The sequence below is a fragment of the Metopolophium dirhodum genome, chromosome 9 (assembly GCF_019925205.1).
Source record: "Metopolophium dirhodum isolate CAU chromosome 9, ASM1992520v1, whole genome shotgun sequence".
Lineage (NCBI taxonomy): Eukaryota > Metazoa > Arthropoda > Insecta > Hemiptera > Aphididae > Metopolophium > Metopolophium dirhodum.
Genome location: NC_083568.1, coordinates 30,588,135 through 30,611,221, shown reverse-complemented (window position 1 = coordinate 30,611,221; position 23,087 = coordinate 30,588,135). Strand labels below are relative to the sequence as shown.

The 23,087-nt window shown below is 31.5% G+C and overlaps 1 protein-coding gene across 2 annotated transcripts in view; it reads right to left on the bottom strand.

Moving 5' to 3' along the window:
- The window catches only part of LOC132952687 (dopamine receptor 1-like), a 231,798-nt gene that overhangs the window by 17,661 nt on the left and 191,050 nt on the right, over window positions 1-23,087 (bottom strand). For both annotated transcript variants that reach the window (XM_061025064.1, XM_061025063.1), the window contains 2 exons: window positions 7,048-7,153; window positions 3,581-3,890 (listed from right to left, as the gene is read on the bottom strand). In XM_061025064.1, the coding sequence (XP_060881047.1) occupies window positions 3,581-3,890; window positions 7,048-7,153 (416 nt within the window). The remainder of the gene's footprint in view (window positions 1-3,580; window positions 3,891-7,047; window positions 7,154-23,087) is intronic.

Sequence of the window (23,087 nt, the reverse complement as noted above, 5' to 3'; positions counted from 1 at the left end):
TCACGTCCGTTCATCAACTTTCCCGCGTAATTGGGTTCAAATCAATGTTATCCACCCTATGCTTCGCCCTCGATATACTTGGAAACCAGCGGTGAATTTTAACACGTCAATATGATTAAGCAAGTCATGAGTAAACCTGTGGCTTTCGATTATGTTACACACTGTTACCAGTCGTCAATCAAATTTAACGATCGTATAACTTTTACGTGTAGGTAGGTACACTTTTGTTCTAAAATCCGTTCACATAAAATGGCACGAACATTCCGCTACATTGTACGACCTTAACTAGTTATACATCGATTTTTATGTACCTAGCTAAACGCACGAAATTTAAAATTAAATATTAAAAATTTATTCCCTAGTGCTATTTTAAACGATGCATTAATTTATTGAAATTATTTATAATTTTGGTTATTCCAATACGATGTAATATCGATGTTAAAATTAATATCGTTATCGCACTTTTTGACTGTACGGATAAAAATATAACTATATACACTGAGATCATACTGTAGAATTACAAAATTAAATAGATTATAATCAATCAAATGTTTCAAAAGCTATTAAAACCCCTATATTATTCTGACCTGTAGTAGAAAATTATTGATATGACTAAAACTGCAATGGGTCTTAGATTTAAGTAACATAATTTTTTTTCGTTTTTTTAACTAATTGGATTAAAGTGTTGGTTACTTTACTAATTATACATAATAATTTACTCGTTTTAAAATGCACTGTAAGTATATATAAGTTGAATTACTTTACGCTCAAGCCCATAGGCCATTCATAAAGTATAAAAACTACTTCTGAGGTAATTTTTCCTTAAATTAAGCTTAGCAAGTTCTTAAAGTTCATCTTGAAGTTTATCTGACGCTGCACGTTAAATTTACCGGTATATATGCACGTTGTTAAAAAAAAGTTTTAGAATATTTCAACATATTTTTTTTAGTTGGTAGTTAATATAATTTGTTTTTCGTAGATTTTTCGCACCCGAAATCTATTAATTATTTTTGTTACCTACGTCAGTTTATAAAAAAAAATTATATTATATAGGTTCGTATATATTTTTACATACTATTATTATTTTTGATATTTTAGCAAAATAAAAGTTTTTTTTTTTACAACTCAATTAGTCATAATTGCCGAGGTTACATTGTTTTAAATTAACAGTAGTTTAATTTACAACATTTCATTCTTTTATACTCAAGTGTATTCTCACTATAACGTTAACGACATTATTATTAAAAAGTAAAAACATTCGAAATTCAATGTTAATATTGTTTCCAAATAATTGCGTCTTTATATGACGTATATTACGGTTAATTTGAAGACGGGCGTGTAAAAATGCCATCAGCTCAATGTTAGAAATTATTAAAAATTATATTTACACGGGTTCTTCGTATTTGTTGTAAAGTATTTTATAATAATAAACAGTACCTATAATTCACACTTGTACCTACCTGTAAATACCAACTAGTTTTTATTTTGTATACCTAGAAATACTTAAGGAAATACGATTTTACATATTAAAACATTTAAGAATCTAAAACTATTCGTTTACATTTTCCTATCATTATTTGGGTTTATGTATTTATCCTTAAATCAAAAAAAAAAAAAAGAAGATGGAATATAGACTTGTAATTTTTTTTTTACCTAGTTTATACGATAGAATTATTGTATCCAATATTTCAATACACATATACATCGTATAATTTAAAAATATAATAATAATATTTATCACGACAAAGAAAAATATACAATATAGAAATGACATGTCAGATAAAACAGTCGTTGCTGCGGCTCATCCAATAAGCAAATGTCATTGTCGTTTTAACTTCCGAGACAATAATAATATCGTAAGCCCTTATTATACCCCAGTCGAACCCAAGTAGTAGTTGTATAAGGATTTCGGGGAATCAAAACCAAATATATATTATATAGATTCGCAGTAAAACGGAAACAGTTGAAGATATTTAGATAGCTGTGCCACGTACTGCAGAGGTGTATCCTATTTGGCGCGAACCAATTTGTGTGGTATTTATATATTATTGTGCGCGTGGATTTACGATATCGATGAACCACCGTTACCGGTTTTACAATATAGTATTACATAGGCATCTATACGTTTAATACTGCACGATTATCACGACAAATGGCAGTCTAAATCGAGAATGTATACCTATAGTGATTTTCAGGGGAAGGGAGGCGGAGAATAATATACGTCGTGAACAGACGTATTCTTGGAGAAAAAAAACCGTTTATCACAATATAGCGATAAAACAATCAATGACTGACATTATTATGAATTCAGGTGTATTAATTTTCTAATATTTTTTTTAACTAAAAAAAAGTATTAATATTATTGTAATCTGTGTACATGAAAGACGTAAGACGATTTCCTGACATGGTATACCTTCGTAGGTACAATCATGTACGAATGTACTATAAGAAAGGATTTTTCCAAAATTTGCATTTTAACGAGAGGCTCATACAGGGATCTGTTAGCTCACAAAAACAATTTTTTTTTTTGTTTGCATAGGGTTGCCATTGGTTACAGAAAACTAACAACTGTTGTAATTGAATATAATAATTGTAGACTTGTATTTTGTATTTGGTCATAACTTCTCTAATCACTATGTTAAAAATGTGTGTAGTTTACATCTAATGGTACAGAGTAAATCCATTTTTATTACTTATTTAATTTGTCACGGTCAAATAAGTCATGCAGGATCAGCTAGTTTGATCTATATATAAAATATAGGTAATAAGTATAATTAAACGTGCCCTGACTGACTGATCAATGTAGAGCATACAATTTAACAGCGATAATAAGAGTCTTGAAATTTTCATGGTACCAGCTTCGTATCACACTGTAATGGTACACTAATAATGGATTTTTCAAAATTCGCTTTTTAAAGAAGTGATCACTCAAAGATTTTGAGATTACGATGGAAATCGAAATTTTTATAAATGGTTGCCGTTGGTTATAAATTATTATAGTAATAGTAGAAATGAATACAAATTAGTACCTATATATTTTGAATAAATGGTTGCCACTGGATACTTGGGCATTTGAGGTTAAAGCATGCATCAAATCGTTGCGTTTATTGCATCTATCAATAATTATTATGAAAGTTTATTTAATGTTTTTTCTATAATATGTTTGTTGCCTATGGGATATATTATGGACTCAAATACTACTCGACCGATGTCGACGAGTATTTCAGAGATTATTTTTAGAGATATTAGGTAAGTTTAGTCAGTTTAGATAGTGGTTTCAACCAAGTTTGAAAATATACCAAGAGCTATAATATCTGAACTGAGGTAGGTACACCGAAATAATGCCGTATTTGATATATTTCTGTCATTTTTTCACGAATGAAGTCGGTTTTTACAGCTAGTTATAATATATATCTGGATGAACGAATGTACATATTATGAATAGTTATATTAGGTATCTATATTTTATTTTTACAGGGAAGTTCGAAACTTGAAAAAATGTATAATTAGTTTTTGTACATAAAAAAATAAATATACATCTGGTCAAATCCTGCAGGTATTTAAGTCACTATATACTTGCCTCAGTGGGTCTTTGATGTGAATGTATCTGTCGAGTGATATGGCGCATAGGTTGAGTATGGACGCGGTGGAGCACATCACGTCTATGGCCGTCCATATGTCACAGAACTTGGCGCCGAACATCCAGTAGCCCTGCAGGTCGTTTACCAGCGCGAACGTCATGACCAACGCCCCAACAAATAGGTCGGCGATCGCCAGCGAGGCCAGAAACAGGTTGCCAATCCTTCGCAAACCCCTGTCGGTGTAGATGGCCATGCACACTAGCACGTTGCCGGCGATCGACAAGAATATGACGACGATTAGAAACGATCCTGGAAAACAAGGAAATACGTATAAAGTAGGTACGATTGTTACACCGACAATTTAAAATTTTTACTACTGAAATTGGTACCTAGGTATTTAAAATGCGATATAAAAAATTTTTTTGACGTTTGTTTTAACTTGTTCTTATTTTCTATAAGGTTTGTCGGGATCGAACAGTTAAAATTCGAGTTTTGGAAATTTCGTTCTAAAAGTGTAGCCGGTAAATCCTAGGATTTTTATCAACGCATAACGTACAAATACAATAAATAGTGACATTAGATTCTGAGCAGAGCGATGAATGTATATTGGTTTTACAATGATATGTTTTTCTTTTTAAATTGATTATTTTGTTTTGTTTTTGAACATACTTTTCTTGTTAGTTGCGATCGTCAACTTCAAAGGACGTTTCTGGTAGAAAATTGGATTTATTTTGTACTATGGGGTGAATTAGAAATTTCCCAGTATTTTTGAAAATTATCTTTAGCAAAAATAAAAACAAATTACAAAAAAACGAAGATTTTTTTATCCAAAACCAAGTCTCAACCAAATCAGTTTTGAGTAAAACCAAAACTTATACGTCAATAATACCATCACCGATGGTTAATTTTCTACAAACTCTGTTTAATAGGTAGGTATATATTTTAATTTAATACATTGTTTAGCTATACTAGCGGCGATGTTATAAATATTTTTTTATTATTTGTTGTTGTTTTCGACCTAAATAATATATCAAAGGGGTAATGACCAAATCCCATCTGTTAAAATAATTTTTATTATTGGAGTGCATTAAAAAAATATCGAACTTTAAAATAACGGGAAAATAGAGCCGATTTCCACGTGAAAATCGCATATTTAGTGTACCTAAGTTAGTATTGTTATGGTTATAAGTGATTTAATAGTTTGTTGTTTTTAAACACTGCAGAGCGTTGTCAAAGATACAATTATTTCGGTATTTGTATATTATTATTTATATTTGAGTCACCGCATAGACTTTACACAATAGACCAACACATTTAATGAATCAATAAAACGGATTATGTGTAACGAGATGATGAGAATAGATTTCAAGTATCTATTTTGAAATATGGTTAATACCATGGTATAATAAACTAGGTATGATACACACATCGTGATACGCATCCTCCTCACCCGCCAACCATCACTCTGACGAAAAATGGCGCTGGTCTTTCGCTGTTTTTAAATTTCTCTGCATAATGATAATATTATCTAAACCAATGAAAAGTGACGAAAGACCGTCGCCATCTTTGCACGACATAATACAAAAATTGGTTCGTTGCCATCATACCTAGTTTATTATATCATGGCTAATACCTACGTGTACATTCGATGGACGTTAAAATAACGTCATAAGGATTGCAAAAAATGTTAACATAATTAATATGTTTTTGACTAGGTACGGATATTTTGATTTTCTAACTGATTTTGCTTAACGGTTTGCTGATCACCATGGAAACGAATAAAATGTACAAATTACCCAATTCCCACTGGGTATATTAGGAACATACAATAATTAATGGTTACTCATTAATATATATTATTATTAATTATGATTCATAAATTTTCTTCGAAGTGGAAAGTATCGAGTTGCGTGTTTTCTACTGTGACTGCCTATCCTACTACTATACCGTACGCATTATACGAAATTAAAATATTTTGTGATTTCCGTTTACATTATGATATTATAACATTATGCAGCGATAATAGTCTTAGCAAACCCTGTCCACCCCGCGAAAATTTTTCCGAGCGGACTAGTTATACAGTGTGTAACAATTAACAGATAGAACTGAATTTTGGAACAACTTTTTTTCTAATCAATATTTAAAATTTTTTTTTATATATAATTTATAGTCACTAGTGCGCTATATATATATTATACAAAAAATTGTTTTTAATTTTTAACACTGAAAATAAAAAATTTCAAATTTGATTTAAATTTTCTTAGATATATTCAAAATAGTTTATCTGTGAATCTGATTATAGGAACAATTTATTTTGATAGTAAAAACACTTATCTAAGTCAAGTAGTTTATTTTTTAGAATATTTTAAAATATCAATATTTTTTTGATGAAATGCAAATTTGGAACGTAATAACTTTTTTCAAAATATTTTTTTTGCGAATTTGCTGACATGAGTATATTTCTTAAATTATTTACTAGTCATATAATTTTAACAATTTTTGTGATACGTTTAAGATACATCATTTTTTTTTTCGTCAAGTATTTCTGTGGCACCTTGTGTATACTGCAATGATTCGTCATTTTTAATAACGTTTTACGAACAATCTAATATATACAATTCTCGTGTCACAATGTTAGTTACGATACTCCTCCGAAACGGCTTGACCGATTTTTATGCAATTTTATATTCATATTCAGTAGGTCTGATAATCAGATACTATCTATTTTTTATACCCCTAAGTGATAATGGTTGTCCAGAAAAAAAAAAATTAAATCATAATTTTTAAAATAATAATAGTATAGGTATTATAATATATTGGTTGCTATTGGTTAATCGGGCGTGTTTGTTGATTTGTATTATTATTTTTTGTCAATATATAAATATAAATTAATGTTTGTGTGTAGATTAGATCTCTGGGAAGAAGATAGACTAATTTAAAAAGGGTTAAATTTGGTTTTTTTATTCATCGTATTTTAGTTCGGTTAGGTTAGGTTAGAACTTTGTATTAATTTATTATATTAATCCACCGTAGGTGGAATTAAGTAAAAATGACAAACTTGGTATAACTTTGATACTTTAGAGTTAAATCATACACTTACGTACAAGCAGCACGGGGTCCGCGATCCTAGCCTACCCGATAATATACTGCTGCGAACCAGAATTTTTATTCCGGGCAACAGAAAAGTTAAGATAAGTCTAGAACTCTAGAACATCATACACCGAATATTAAATAACGCATTGAACAAAGTTTGAGTCAAATATATGCAGTCTGTACATTTAACGGGTAACGGTGTGCACGGGATCAGCTAGTAATAATATATATTTATTGAAAACTCATCTGCAGAGGAACGCGGCGTGACATATTTCATAATTTATTTCGTATCCACCGTCATTACGATTATGTCGTATATAGATTGGCGTTGCCTTACATGCCGCCGACGTGATTTGTGCTGCGTTAGACTTACCAATGCAGAACAGCGGCAGCGCTGTCAGAGCGACCTCTCCGTCGTCCTCGTACTCGTCATTTTCCGGTGTCCCGTTGTTTGTCGAATTTGATATTGAATTGGTATCCTAAAACCAAATGAAACATAATATAAAACATCAGTGACAATTCGTTTCAAAGCACAATACAATTTAGGTGTAGGTGCATCTGTAATTCCGATGAGTAGATGTATTATATTTTATCAAAATATGATCGCAAGGACAGTTTCTATTTTCGTAAGCCATCATATTATTATGTATTGGTAACAGGAGTACAATTCGTAAAATTGGATATACCTCTACCTATACCTATTACCCAAAACATTATTAGTTCTGTTATCGTTTAAAATTGTATGACACAATTATTTACAAACAGTATAATACGATTCGCAGTGTTCAAAGACAGTAAAGTTTCGTTTCACGCTCAACTCGGCCCATGTAATATTATATTTTCCTGAGTAATATTATAACTGTATAAAATATCGCTAAATTTTAAGAAATTTATGGTTTTCTGTGTGTGTGTGGGGGGGAGGTGTTACAATTTAGAACAACGATTTGTCAGTGTTTCATAATAATTATGTTTAAATCATACATTATGATATTTTACGGATGTTGCTCGCAAATCGTATATTCTACAAAAACGGGAACAACGTCAGATTTTTAAAATCCCTCGTAGTCTAAAAGTTACATCATGTCCATAAAATACTAAAATATATGATTAATATGCACATAAAATGTCAAGTTAATAAGAGATTATTTTATTTTGATTTTGTACTGCAGTTACCAAAAATGAAATAAATAAGAAAATTCAGTAATTCGCAAGTGTAAATGCTGATGAAATGTAGCGATAAATTTCACGTTTCATTTTTATTTTTAGGCTTGGAAAAAAACCAATAATTTCTGTATCACTTTTCTTCGTATCAATAAGTGAGTAAATTAATTTACCTATCTTAAATGTTTTACTAAATAAACACCAATTGGTGAAATAAAGTTTTATGAGTTTATAAATGTATAAGTTTTACACTCACAAATGCCATCAATGTAAGGTATATCAAACGTCTTTTACATTTTTAACGTGATCCATTGGTGGACGAAACGTTAATTGTAGATTAGTAATAAAACGAATATTACGATGAGTGATAAGATGGGAGGAAGGGTAGAAGGAGGAGAAACAAATAAATCTCAATAAAGAGTCACAAGAGTAAATAAAGGAGAGGTGCACCCTGTAAAAAACTTTATAAAAGGTCATAGGACGCGATAGCTCGGGCATAATTTAATGGCCTAAAATGTAGCCAGCTAAATGATCATAATACAACTAAACCATCAATGATCTGGAAACAAACAGGGAAGAGATACTGAGGTGGTTCAAAAAATGTAATAAGACGTGGTTTAGGAATAAGGAAGACTAGGAAAGTTTAGGAGTGAACAACTAGAGAAATATAATTCAAGATCGGGAGAACTGTAGGAAGATTTTGATGGGTGGCCAAATATCTTGTCAAATAGTAGAAGCCAGCAGAAGAAGAAGCAATTAATATTCATTTATTTATTTTTTAACATTGTCCAAGACCAAATAATATTATTTAATTCATATAAATCCATCATTAAGAACTATAGTGTCTATGGCAGTTTAATAACTCGCTTGAATTTCGATTTAAATGCACCTTGTGTTTAACCCTATATACTGTAATATTGTATATTATACACAGTATTCGTCTACCCACTGTGTATGTGCATAGTATTATTGTTAGGCGTCGTTAGATGTTTACATTATAATATAATGTTCTAAATCACACACGTTCAGTCGAGTTGGAATTCGGTCGGGCAAAAAGGTTTTTTTTCGTTTATCGCAGTTGGACGAGGCCGACGGGACTAAACTTGTTAAATAATATGATATAACGAGGGTGGTATACGCGTGACATGTTGCCTCGCGTGTGACGAAGGTGTTACGGTGGTTTCGAGCTTTAAAAATAATATTATATGTACTCGTATACGATATATTATTATGCCATATTATATGTAGCAAAATGAAAAGTTTTTTTTTTAGGTCTACGACGAAACACGAGTTTTTTTCCCCGTCGTCCGTTACGAATTTTAGCACCAAGGATAAAAACACAATATAACATATAATATTATGCATCACTCGCATTTTGTGAGAGCTATTTTTATTACTATGATTATTTTTTTCCTCACATGCCAAGGTAGATAACACTAAGACGAGTCCGCGGATGCGGAATGATGACGAACCATTCCCGTCGCCGTCTGGTGATGGGCAAAATGTGTACTAAATGCGTGGTACGCCTCGTTATGTCATAAACCTACCTATTATACACCTATATAGGATTACCGATCGAAACAATTGCTGTGTGTGCCGCACTATACATACATACATATCGTTGTTATTTGCTTGTGGTGTTTTTCTATTTATGAAGGGTATAGGTATAACAATATTTATACGCATAGTGAGTGAGCGAGGAGAGGAGAGAGAGAGAGAGAGAGAGAGAGAGAGAGAGAGAGAGAGAGAGAGAGAGACAGAGACAGAGACAAAGAGAGACAGAGAGGATAGAGGAGAGACACAGAGAGAGAGAGACAGAGAGAGACAGAGTGAGAGACAGAGACACAGAGGGAGGACGTGACCGTATTTACACATGGTACCGGAAACGTTTCCGGGTAAAAAAAACTTTCATGCGACAATATATTAAACGGCGTGGGCCACCATGCGTTTTCCCGTGCAGTATTCCGGGAAAATGCAAAAACACGGTGACCCGTCCAAGTTATAGACTAATCTGCAGATGACCGGAAAAAAAATCGAAGAGTTTTCCGCCACCAGCAAAAAATAAACAGTTCACCAATCGGTCGCTGTGTGGGCACGACGCGTGTTTGTACATACCTATACCGGCGTGGTACGACGTGACTTTTTGATCTGCACCAATATTGGTACACTTTGCACACATGTACCATTGTGTACCTCTAACCAAACACGACGACTCGTAGAGCGAACGAATGAATTTTTATATAATATGTATTTTTCAGTCGTACGACTGACCGCGCGCGCCGTGTTTTCGTTGCCGCCGATAAAACGTCTAAATCGAGTTAATGTTTTATAGGGCATGATAGAAATTAGATTTTATAACTACGAGTAATGCAATTAAGAGTGCACTTTAACATTTTCAAACGCAGAATTTTTAGCTGAATGATTGTATTTCTCTGCAGTAGCCTCGGTCGTTTCCGGTGCCATTAAATTGTGTAATCAGTTTATATCGTGCGGTTTATGTATGTATTATACTTTATACGATCCGTGTTTCGGGTAACATAAAATAATATTATAATATTATTAATATAAAATAAACGATATCAATATTACAATGCGCTACATTGTTTAGAACTTTTAGTTTGACTAACCACCCTATTGTGTTGTATATATTCCCCACATATTATGAGCCTACCTATGTAGGGTGTCCCGCGAGGATTTACCCATTGCGATATCTTATGAGATAATAAATATATTATAAATCTGTTTTTTTTTTTATTAAACTCACAGAGACAAGGACTACATATATTTTATTTTTTTAATTTAATTACATTGTTTGGTATAAAAGTTATCATTTTATTTTGGAAACAATTAAAGATATCCATTTCATAGAGTTTATTTTTGTGAACATGTGTGACTTACATTTAATTTTCGTTGATCTCATGATTTTTAATAACTTTTTTAGCTTATAGGTATAACGGCAAAAAACCAGTTTTTGTTCGGGCACACACTGTATTAAAGGAAATTACACGTTCGGTAGTAATAAAACGTACTCAAACGGTGATGTATTAATCGCAGTGCAATTAAATCACTTGTAATGTAACCACACACAACCCTCAAAGCTGTCGTATAATTTTATGTTTCGTGTCGTTTTAATATACTTAAGTAGGTATTACCTGTATAAGACTAAATTATTACAAACAACTCGAGCTAGGTGCTTTTGTCGTTGTATGTGGTAAGTGTAGAGTATCTATATATACTACACAGCGGGTATCTTTCGTATACTAAACGAATTCTTCCCAGCTGTGATTATACAACATTAAAGTATTTAAGGAAGACGATGGATGGATCGCCCCATGGGTCTACATTTATGTGGGTATTTAAAGTTTAAAAAAGTCAAGTTGATTAATGTGAGACGTCGACACGACGTACCCTTCCGCGACTCCGTACCGATGGTTGTATTAATAAAAATTGTAATCGCCCTTACCCCCCTCCCCAAACAAACCATTGCCGATGTTAAGACTTCAGATGCACTACATAGATTACACATATTATAGTTAACATAATAACTGCAGCACCTTTTCGACCCGTGTCAGCAAAAAATTAGTGGTAACGATCGGTTAGCCCATCCGCAGACTGCGGGATCTCATCTATATACATAGTATATTTATTTATAGTTCACTTATCGTTTTCGCGAAGTTTGCGAGAAGTTTTTTAATAGTTCTAGAAGTTCTCACGAGTATAGTAGTAAATGCGGTGTGTAATATTCTGACAATGCGTAGTAATGTTTAGGAACTAACTTAGTGTGTTCTCATAATACGAGCGTTCATTCGTGAATTTACAGCGTACTAGTTTAACAGTTGAATCAGAATCTTAACACACGCCGTTGCACATCAACAATTTTGGCGCTTATTATTTTGTATAATGTGGCCAATGAACACAATCGGTTTTGTCACCACGCAGGATGAACTGCTTAGTCTTTGGCAGCTATTCTGATATGTTGTTGTGAATGGATACAGGCGATTCATCAAACACGTGCCAGTAACAACTATTTATTGTTACTTGATAGTCGTTTAATTGTTTTATGTAAGTACACGGGTTCGAGTAATTGATAATCATATACTAATCATATAATTGTATCATACATACTTACGATGTAATTTATGACCAGACATATTGGATAGGTACGTTCGTGCTCTTTTTCAAAAGTATGTGATATGCATAGTACAGATACGATTATGATAAGTAGATAGTTTATTTTATTATTTATTTTTAATAGACGGGCATGATGCTCCATAGTGCCAACGTTTTATTTTATTTATGAACGCTAACTATATCATGGATATCCAAGAGCCAGGCAAGGGTAAGACTGGGAAAGTACTCCAATGACCAGGTATTTTACATTCCACAACATATCGAAAATGGTTTTGATGAGAAAAAATATCAGGAGCCTATAAGCGTGTTTGTGGACATCACTGGTGCTTAGGTTAACGACAGAAGGTATCTATTAAAAAGAAAAATCTACTACATGAGATATATTATCCAATGATAACTTTAAGCTCGCAAATATAATATAATAACAATACTTTTAAGTAATAAACGTTTTTAATTTGTCTAAGTTTTATACTTTCAGGGGAGGCGCAGCAGATGGGGAAATCAACGGAATAGACTCCCCGGAGCCAGCGTGCCATCTCCGATCCTCTTTAACATGTACACCAAGTCAATATTAAAATTACGTAAAATAAATAACCTTCGTACTCACCACTGTCATATCCTATAATACATAATATACATTTTTAATTTAAACTTAATTTCTAAATTTAATCTATACACATATAAAAATGAATGTCTGTCTGTCTGTATGTCCTTTATGCATTCCTAAACGGCTGGACCGATTTTGAAGACATTTTTGTGCGTGTGTTTGAGTGGTTCCCTGGACGGTTTAGATTCACAATCGGACCCGGTAGTCCAACCCAGGGGGTGCTCAAACAGGGACTTTGAGATTTACAATGGAAATGTTTTTTTTATAAATGGTTACTATTGGCTATAGGAGAAATAATTAGTATAAATTATAAATTATTTTGTATATTGGTTGCCATTGGTCGATCGGGCCGATCAGGTACAAGCATGCATCAAATACAACTTTCGAACATTGCCTACCAAGGTGGCTGAGTTTCACTAAAAGCCACTCGTCGCGTCGACGTGATATGATGCAGTTGCACATTGCCCGTGATTCGACGTAGTCGGATTGCTTACCAGGGTTACTGAGTTGCACTTACCGCAGCGAATTACACCCAAAAGGAGTTGAACAATCACAATTTTTTTTTAAATGTCGTCATTTTTTACGGGAAACGATAAGTGCGAGGGATCAGCTAGTATGTTTATAAATTCTAGTATCTAGTTAGATGAGATAATACTTTTATAAAAACAATAGTGGTTAAATTTAGTAATATTTTATTTTATAACGAGATGGTCAAAGTCAAAACCAGTCGTAGTTCACACATTTTTGCAAGCTTGTAAACTAAAATTTGTGCAAGGCTTCACCAAGGCCAAATGTCATTAATTTTTCTAAAACTTTGATGGTAAATTTGTCTTAAAAAATTTTTAGTAATTTAATAAATCAACCACCAACATTTTTATAAAAGTATTATCAACTTTATAATGTAAAATAAATATCAGTGGGTTGGTATAAATTATAGCATCACAAAAATAGATAAGTTTCATGCATATAGTGTAAATAATAAAACATGTACAGATTTTTTTGATTGTTGTTTTTTTCCGTTACCACAACATGATTAAAAGAAAAAGAAAATTTTTATATTTGCTACACGTAAATAATATTATGTTTCCCATTTTATATTGTCAATCACCATGGTAATAATATGTTATAATATTATATTATAATTTATAGCTCGGGCCACCCTCGAAGGGTTGTAATAATGTTTATAAATGCGGGAACACGTATTAAAATATTATAATACGCATATTATTATTTGAAGATGACCGACAACAATTTATAATTATTGGGAACATTTAAAACGAAAAAATTACAAAAGTACGACACGCGGAGACAATTAGACACGTCTGTCGCCGTCTTATTATTTATATAATTTAAATATCTCACTAGCCAAAAAAAAAAAAAAACTTTTAAGTATCTGCGGGGCATACCTAACTATTACTTACAGGCAGTATACATATACATTTTCGTAAATGTCTGTTATACAGCGGTTTCGCTCTGCGTAGTTATGGTATACAATATTTATATAAATTAAGTTAAATGCACGTGAATATATTATGTAGGTATATACTGAAAACGTGATTACTACTATCGGGATGTATACATATATTATGCTTGATAAATTAATTATGTTTTATCGCAAACTATTAATTAATGTTTTAACACGATAAAATCATTTAGTACAAAACAGTTATTAGGATTAGTTTATAAATTACGGATATTCTTCTTATATACAATATGTATATAATGAGCAGCCAACGCATAATGAAAAGGCTGAAATATATAACCCTTATATTTATGCAAACAGTTAAACCGTGGGATCCGGTGGTATCTTAAAATAATATTTAATGGACGCGCGGACCACGGTTGTCGGAAGCATAATAATACAAGGTGTAATAGGAAGACTTGAAGAAAAAAAAATGACGCTACTTAAACGTATGACAACAATTGTCAAAATTATACGATTGGTAAATATAATTAAAGAAATATGCTCATGTCAGAAAATTCTCAAAAAAAAATATTTTGAAAAAGTTATTACCTACGTTCTAAATTTATTTAATCAAAAAATTATTGATGTTTTAAAATATTCTAAAAAATAAACTACTTGACTTAGATAAATGTTTTTAGTATAAAAATTGTTCTTATAATGAGATTCACAAATTGGCTACCTATATTTTGAATATATCCAAAAAAATTTTATCTACATTTTTTTATTTTTTATTTTCAATGTTAAAAAATAAAAATAATTTTTTGTATAATATATGTGTAACGCAAGTGACCATAAATTATATATAAAAATAAAGTTTTAAATATTGATTAGAACAAAAGTTATTCCAAAAATCAGTTCTATCTGTTACACCCTGCAGCATACATATTACACATTAATTGAATTGATTAAATTAGTGTTACCTTTTCGAACGAAAACCTTAAAAAAAAACTATTTTATATAATTATTATTGTAGTCGATCGTGATTTATTCTATGTATCGTACCTCTATATATTATACGCGTATTTCGTTCGAAAAGTCGCCGCCGTGATAGTGCAACCGCTATCAACGCTCGACGGGATATCGTTAATGTATATTTCGCATCATAAATAGTTTTTTGGGAAGCTGATCACGATTTTAATTAAAATAACCCTTTTCTCAGATTCATCGAAAAAAAAAAATGGTGCGATACGGCACGCAATGCGACCGACCGGGGTAAGGGAGTTCAGCTGTAATAATATTATATTTGCAGCTAGAAGTGAATTTGTCGGACGCCCTACTTTAGTATAACCGTTTGCAGTGGCGCACAATGACAGAAATCATATTATACGTTTCGTCGTCCACTGTCTCAGTTCGACTGGTGAGCGTATTTTTCACGAAAATATTATTGCGCCACAGCTCAAAAACTTAAACAAAATACACGTTGTACTGTATATAGAAGTGCTCGACTTGACTTAACGACGGTGTGTGTGGCTGATATAATATGGTACAATAGTGGACAAACGGTATTTACGGGCCACGCATATTGTTCTTCGATTCTTAAGACCGTTTAAAAATTACGTTTTCTGTTTACTTGTTTATGGGATTTTTCGATTGCAGAAATTTAAATTGTATTAAAATATTTTTTTAAATTGTTAAAATAAAATAATACGCATTATTATTACAGCATTAAAAGTGTTTATTTAATTCCATCGAAGAATATATTGTATGATTTTGTAAATCGTAGAACGTTTTACAATGGTTTGTGATCATCAAATTTAGAGCATCATAATAATGTGGTGAATATTTCTGATCGGTAATTTTAGGTGAACGATTAAGGATATATTATACAGTTTTGTCAGAACTACCAAGAACACTTAAAATTCACAAAGAACTCACCGCTGATCCGAATAACTAATACGGCTGAGAACGAATTTACGTTCGACGATATCATATTATTATTATTTAATTGGCCTATAAAACGATGCAGCTCGTTGTAATTTTTTGAACTGAAAATTAAGTGGAACGAAAAGTAATCAGAATAATAATAATATATATATTGTTAAAATAAGTTATTATAAAAGTATATAAATAATGTGTGTAGTACGTAATGTTCAGAGTTATAGTCATAAATTATAATAATAATTATAACCTTAAAAAAATATATTACGAGTATATAAATAATAGCTTAATAAATAATATGAAGTTTTAATAAGTTGCCTATAATTTATGTCAATTCCCGGATAACATAAACCAACATTATATTATTCTAAATATTTAAACAAAATATTATACTAAATTTTTATTCTACTATATTTTGGCTTTTTTATTTTCCTATAATTCTTTGTTTTGGCTTCGTTCTATCGTAGCTCTCCACCACTCTGAAAACTCATCTTCAACTTCTTCACAAATTAAAAATAATATACCAAAAACTACTTCAGCCACTTTTCTAGGTAAAATTTTACTACTTACTAGACTTTTTATGTACATTTTCAAATTATTGATTTTTGCCATCTATTTATCTAGGCCTATAAAAATTATTAAATATAGCAACGTTGAAAAACAAATTTGCTTCCTCACTCGTATAGTAGTATTATACCGACTTTAGGTACCTACTAATACGATAAGTAAAGAAATCTTTTTACGCCTACTTCATCGGACAACTGCTGTTTTTTATTTAATTTATTTTGAAATCCTTTTTAATACAATAAAAAGTAATCTTACTCATTCTTATATTTAAAATGTACCTATTATATTATATTTTAAATACATAACAGTACTAATAATAATAATAATAATAATAATAATAACAATAATAATATTATGCGGACACATGCGGTGTAAAATCGTTATTTCATCGCCGTTATTTTTCGCTTTCTTATATTTATTATTTCATGTTTGCTAGTGAGCTGTAAACATTTCCGAATAACCAATTTCGCGTATACAACAGATACGAATATGAGATCAATACGTACGGCACAGCGGTCATTTATTATGATTTTTTTTCCTCCGATGCCAACGCTCTCGCGGAAAAATACAGTCTGACATATCAAACTGACGTGTTTCTTTTACGTCGGATAGATTTATTACGCGGCGCAGACTTAACCGGTAACACACTCGCTTATACACCTCCTATAATGCACAACACACACATCATAGATTATAGGTGCATCGTACACCTATATAACTACGTTTGTTTGTTTGTTTGCGTTTGTGTTTCTCCATCAACATTACCTATAACATCGTGTGGGTATATTGTATAAATATATAAATATTACATAAAATAATACACCGCACACTTTGCGCACTCCTGAACCACGTTTTACACCATTGTCAGAGGCGTGCACTGCACTGGGTGGGAGGGTGATAAAGGTGTCACATCTCCCCTAGGCTTATTTTTGTCACGTAAAATATATAATAAACTGTAAAGCAACGAAAGTAAAAAAATTCACCGCTTTATAACGTGGTCTGGGGATAGTAAAAAATGCACACCTTCCCCCTCCCCCTTTGAAAAAGTAGTAGTATGCTATTAGATATTTTTCCTTTTGGAAGGAAAATTGGGGAATCATGGATATGTTTTTGGGTTTAAGTGCGGTGAAAAATTAATATTCAGTACCATGCTACATTTTGTTAGGAAATTAATTTAATTTTTTTATTTTGTTGGTTTGCGTTTCAATGGAAATGAGCAAAGCGTTACGAAAATTGGCCTCGCGAATATCGGTTGGAAAAAAAATTTGTACCCAGCCCAACAATGTCTTGTCTATGTTAAAAATTCTGAGCCCGTGACCGAGTCCATTATCACTGCTGCAGTATTGTGACTACAAAAATTCTTCTGTCAATGTATGACAGATAAAGATATTATACAAAGCCCCTTTGCACGGTCAACGCTATTCGGTTGACCTAGCTAGTACCTACGCGTTGTATAATGCACAATATTAAATATTATTATGAAACAATATCGAATCCTCGTCCGTTATCGTAGTCTGATAACTTTCATATTGATTAACAGGCTCTAATCTCGACAGCCGACTCACAACTGTTATGTTTAAATCCCTTCGACTCTAAACACACCGCAAATGTGTTTAATATAGTGTATAATATTACAATATGTTATGGACTTCACAAAGTATGAGGGACTAATAACATTATGCTAATCGGTCGTAATTGATATACAGTCGAATTAAGACTCATGGTGGTTGTTATACATTTACGTAACAACTTCAAAGTATATATTATGGTTAAATAAAACGATATATAGTGGCTCAAATAGTTTTAAGATAGTTTAGAATGTTAGTAAACAATATTATTATAATATTGCTGTCGGCGATTTAAATGTATTCAAAGTATTATTAAATTGTGATATTTAAAAAATATTAGATTACCATCTTTTTTTTATTAAACTCTTATACGCATATGATCCAAATAAAATTAATTTTTTCATAATAATATAATTACATTATAGCAGTGGTGTAGCCAGGAATTTTGTATGAGAGGGGGGGGGGCTAAGTATACAAATACAATATGTTTTTTATTTCCACTTTTTATTTTTTTTTTAATCTTGATAAAATTCTAAGGTCAACACAGTCAATGGGGGGGGGGGGCTATAGCCCCCTAGACTCCCCCCTGGCTACGCCACTGTATCATAGCCTATAGGTACTATGATAATATTCAACATTAGAATGTTAAACATCGGTAGGTACCAATTGTACCTAGATGGCTATAATTAAAATCTCCCAAAATGATATTATAATGAAACATGTATACCTAATTTAATAATTTTCATAGGTGGGTCGTAAGTGCTACCTATTAAAACCTATGACGGACTATGTAAAAGCATTGGTTAAATATACAAACTATTTACTTTATCTAATGGTATAAGTAAATAATGTGACTATAATATTATATTATGATTTATGACAATATATAACATAATAGGTAATACGTATTATTTTTTCTATAATTATTTCTTTTACATACAACATTTTTTGAAGAAAATTACATATTTTCTATTTTTTTTTTTACCGTTATAGTGTTTTAAGCTTTTTACTCTTTTCGATGATAACATGCATTTTTCATTCCATATTCCGAAACAGACTATTTTTTGAGTTCATGTTTTGAACGATACAAATCACATTTTTGACAAGAAGTTTATTAGTTATAGTTATAGTATAACTTTAAATACTTGTAAATCATAAACTACTCGTCCAAAATTCGATTTTTGTTCATCGAAGTAGTTACTTCAAAACATACTCTGATTTGGAATAAGGAATAAAAATACATGTTGTCATTTATAATATGTAAAAAATAATATTTTTTTATGACGTTACCTATTTAGTTCGCGATGAAAAATTAATCAAGTTTTTTGTAAATTACCTATAATCGTGTCACTGTCGTCGGAGTAGTAATAGGTACTATACAGTAGTAGGTATAATATATTATATCATAATATTATAATAATAAAATAGGCGTAGTGCCGAGGTGTTCGTCGTCGCCGTCGGTGTCTGTATAATATGTATGGTGGCAAAAGTGGCGATGGTGGTTTGTTTTCATAACAATTACTATGGAAATGCGGTTTAAATTAAGACGTCACTTTAATGTGTCGGCGGGTGGACGACGAGAGGGAATAAACCATCTCGTGACTATATGCGCCGACGGCGCTTAAAAGTATTTTCATTGCAAACGTTCGCAGAGTGGTTAGAAGGATGATATTATTATTATTATTAAACAGAGCATGGCGACAGCGGTCTCGTTAACACACACACAAACACACACACACACACACACACACACACACTAGTACGAATGTATGACATTACATGTGTCTTCATAGAGCGTTTGTACGGGGAGGATCGTACGGTATTCCTCCCCCCCCCTCCCCCGAATTTTGGTGTCGACCATTTATGGGACATCGGGGAAAACATCGAGGACCAAGGTCGTGTGTGTGTGCATTATTTATATTATAATATTATAGAACGCAAACGTGAATATATTATTATGTTTACGTGTGTATATATACGACGGTTGGCCGTGCGTGTCAAACACAGGCGAAACGTTTAATCCTAGGCGAATTGCTTCCGCGCCGCCGCTGAGATTTGAAACGGTTGTAAAATTCGTATTTCGCAAAAACCAAAAGGATTTTAAAGGCTTTCCCGTTTGTATTACTATTATTTTTTTTTTTTTGTTTTATCTTTCTCGTAGACAGTTGTCTTAAAAAACGGACATGATTGCGTTTATTCAAAAAAATAAAAAAAATAAAGAAAAAAAACATTCGAAAAGGTTAGGAATCTTGAATAAAAAAAACAACAACTACAACAACAACGTCATATAAACCATCGCCGAATTCGTTCTTTTTATTTCCGCCGATTTAAATAGACAAATAAAATATATGGGTTGGTGAATAATTACAATTATAGGCCCTTATTTTTTTTTTACGATACGTTTACCTAACTATAGTATTTAACGTACCTATCCTACTTATATTCTAACGTGAACCGCATACGTTTTTTCAATCAAAAGTCAACATAAAGGCTTTATATAATAATATTATACGGTTGACGGACGTCGTAGGGGATGTTAAAAATAATAATTGACTGTTGAACTGCCCAAGTTTTAACGACAAAAAATGCATAAAACGTACAAAATATCGACTCGTAGTCTGCAAACGCGCGTATCCATTAAATCGACCTGTATAATAATAATAATATATGTGTAGCTATTTTTTTTTTTGGATTTAACAAGGCGTTCAAAAAAAGTGCTCGAATAAAATACTTATTTTAAGCACATCCATCAATGTTTTCTATGTAAATGTAAAGTGTGCGTAATAAAGGAATATACTTATAATAATATTGCAGTAGGTATTTGAATAAAAGCTTACCACATGATTGAGATAGCAATTTTCGGGGTAAGGAGTTGAGTGCGTCCTTAATCGATAAAATCATAAACCGTGAATAGGAAATAATAATACTCTGCTTACAAACTAGTAGGTACGCAATATACTTAAAAGTTACAGCATATAAAATATAAATACGTGTAATATCAGGGTGATCGTTAAGCGTGAAAACGAATTTGTGTGTCGACCTCCCAATTGACTATAATAATTTATATATATTATATGGGTAAGTACCGATTAATAATTCAGAGGCAGGTAAATATCGTCCGACAAGAATTTTATATATTAACATAATATAAATATAATATACGTCCCCTCCTCCCGATTTCGAGCGGCTCTATAATGTATTCTAGTTTTTCATTAAAAGAACCCTTTACGAATACTGAATTTTAAAATTAAACTGCACGTTAGTAACGTATGACCGAACGTTGCATTTTAAGTAATGGGAATGCATTAGCATTTGAAATTATTAATGCCCGCGTAAAAGCGTTAGCTTGGAGTTCAGTAAAGCATTTTTTTTCCAGAGCATTTGATTGTGAAATAAAATAATCTATTCTTATAGTAAACGTGAACAATACCAAGATGACCTAGGCAGTAAATTATTAAATAAATTACAAACAGCAAACAATAAATATTCGCATCATGTTTATTTAAAGTTAGTACCTACAACCTACTTATAGATAAGTAGGGTGGCGTGATAATTTTTCCTATGTATACATAAACATTATTTTTCAGTAATTCTGCAGAGACCTTTTGTTCTAAGGTCTAAAATTAATCTTAAATGAAATATTTAGGTACTAAGAATAATATATCATTAACAAACATAATATAGCTCGTCGAGTAGTTAAGTTCGACCTAACCTAACCTAACCTGAGAAGATTTTTTCTTTAGTCAGCAGGAGGATGATTTGATAAAACTATGGTCATAACTAATATTATAGTTGGTGGTAGGACGATTTTGATTTTAAACTAGGTCATAACTACCTACTAGGTTTTTTTTTTTAGATGTTAATTGCTAAAAGTATATCCGTCTTGCCCATTGTTGTATAATATGTATGCAAACAGAAGTTCGGAACACTATTAGTTGTTATAATTGACTTACATCAACAATGCCATTTGGTAGGTTAGGTTAGGCTAGGTTAGGTTAGGTTATCGATATTGTACAGTGTCCACAAATTACTACTATAGGTATACATAATTAATCAATACATATAACTCGAATTCAAGTATAGTCAATATATTTAATATAGTTAGTAAACAATATACAATATAACAATAATTCATATTATAAAAAAGTTATGTCGGAGTAAAATATAGTAGCAATCTAATTATCGTGTAATATATATAACTCTAATTTAGGTATCAATAATATTATTAATACTATTGTCTATTATTCACTTACATTAAAAACTTTTAATTCTAAAAATAATACTACCGTAGTCCATCACAGGACAAATATAATTATCGGAAACTAAATTTATTATACTTTCATACCTATTATTGATTATTAACTACTATATATTGTATGCTAACTCAATTGAAGGTTAATTAAAGTTATAAATATCATATTATAATAATTTACAATAGTTATTTTGCTGCTCTATATTTCACATTGATGACATTAATTTCTCCATGAGATATATGTATTTTACTGACGATAATATCACTATTTTGCTATATATTAGTTACGTGCTATTTTGTTGAAATAAATATTTAGAAAAACGCATATCGTCATTTTGTGGAAGTAGTATGGTTGATTTTAAAATTGTACTACAACACGTTAGCACTTTTGAAGTCAATTTACAAATTAATATCCTCTACAGTTTTATCGGTGTTGACGGACGTGAGTAATTAATTACTGATTTATTATAGAACTTCGTTCTACTACAACGTATTGTGGTAAAAAAAAACCTATAATAATATTATTAACATCAATTAATTTAAGCGATAAGTAGACGTATCTAACCATTAACACTATATGCAATATTCGTGAATAATTAAAAAATGTTCCATAGTTTTGAATCTAGCGTTTTTTTTTTGGACGAGGAAACCAGCATCAACGGGGTTTGTGGCCCGTAAGGAATTAACGTTTTGAAAATTGGTTGTCGAACCTGTCGGGTGTAATTATTATGAATATGGATGAACAAAATAAACAGAGGGGATGTGAGCACAAGGGTTTTAATAA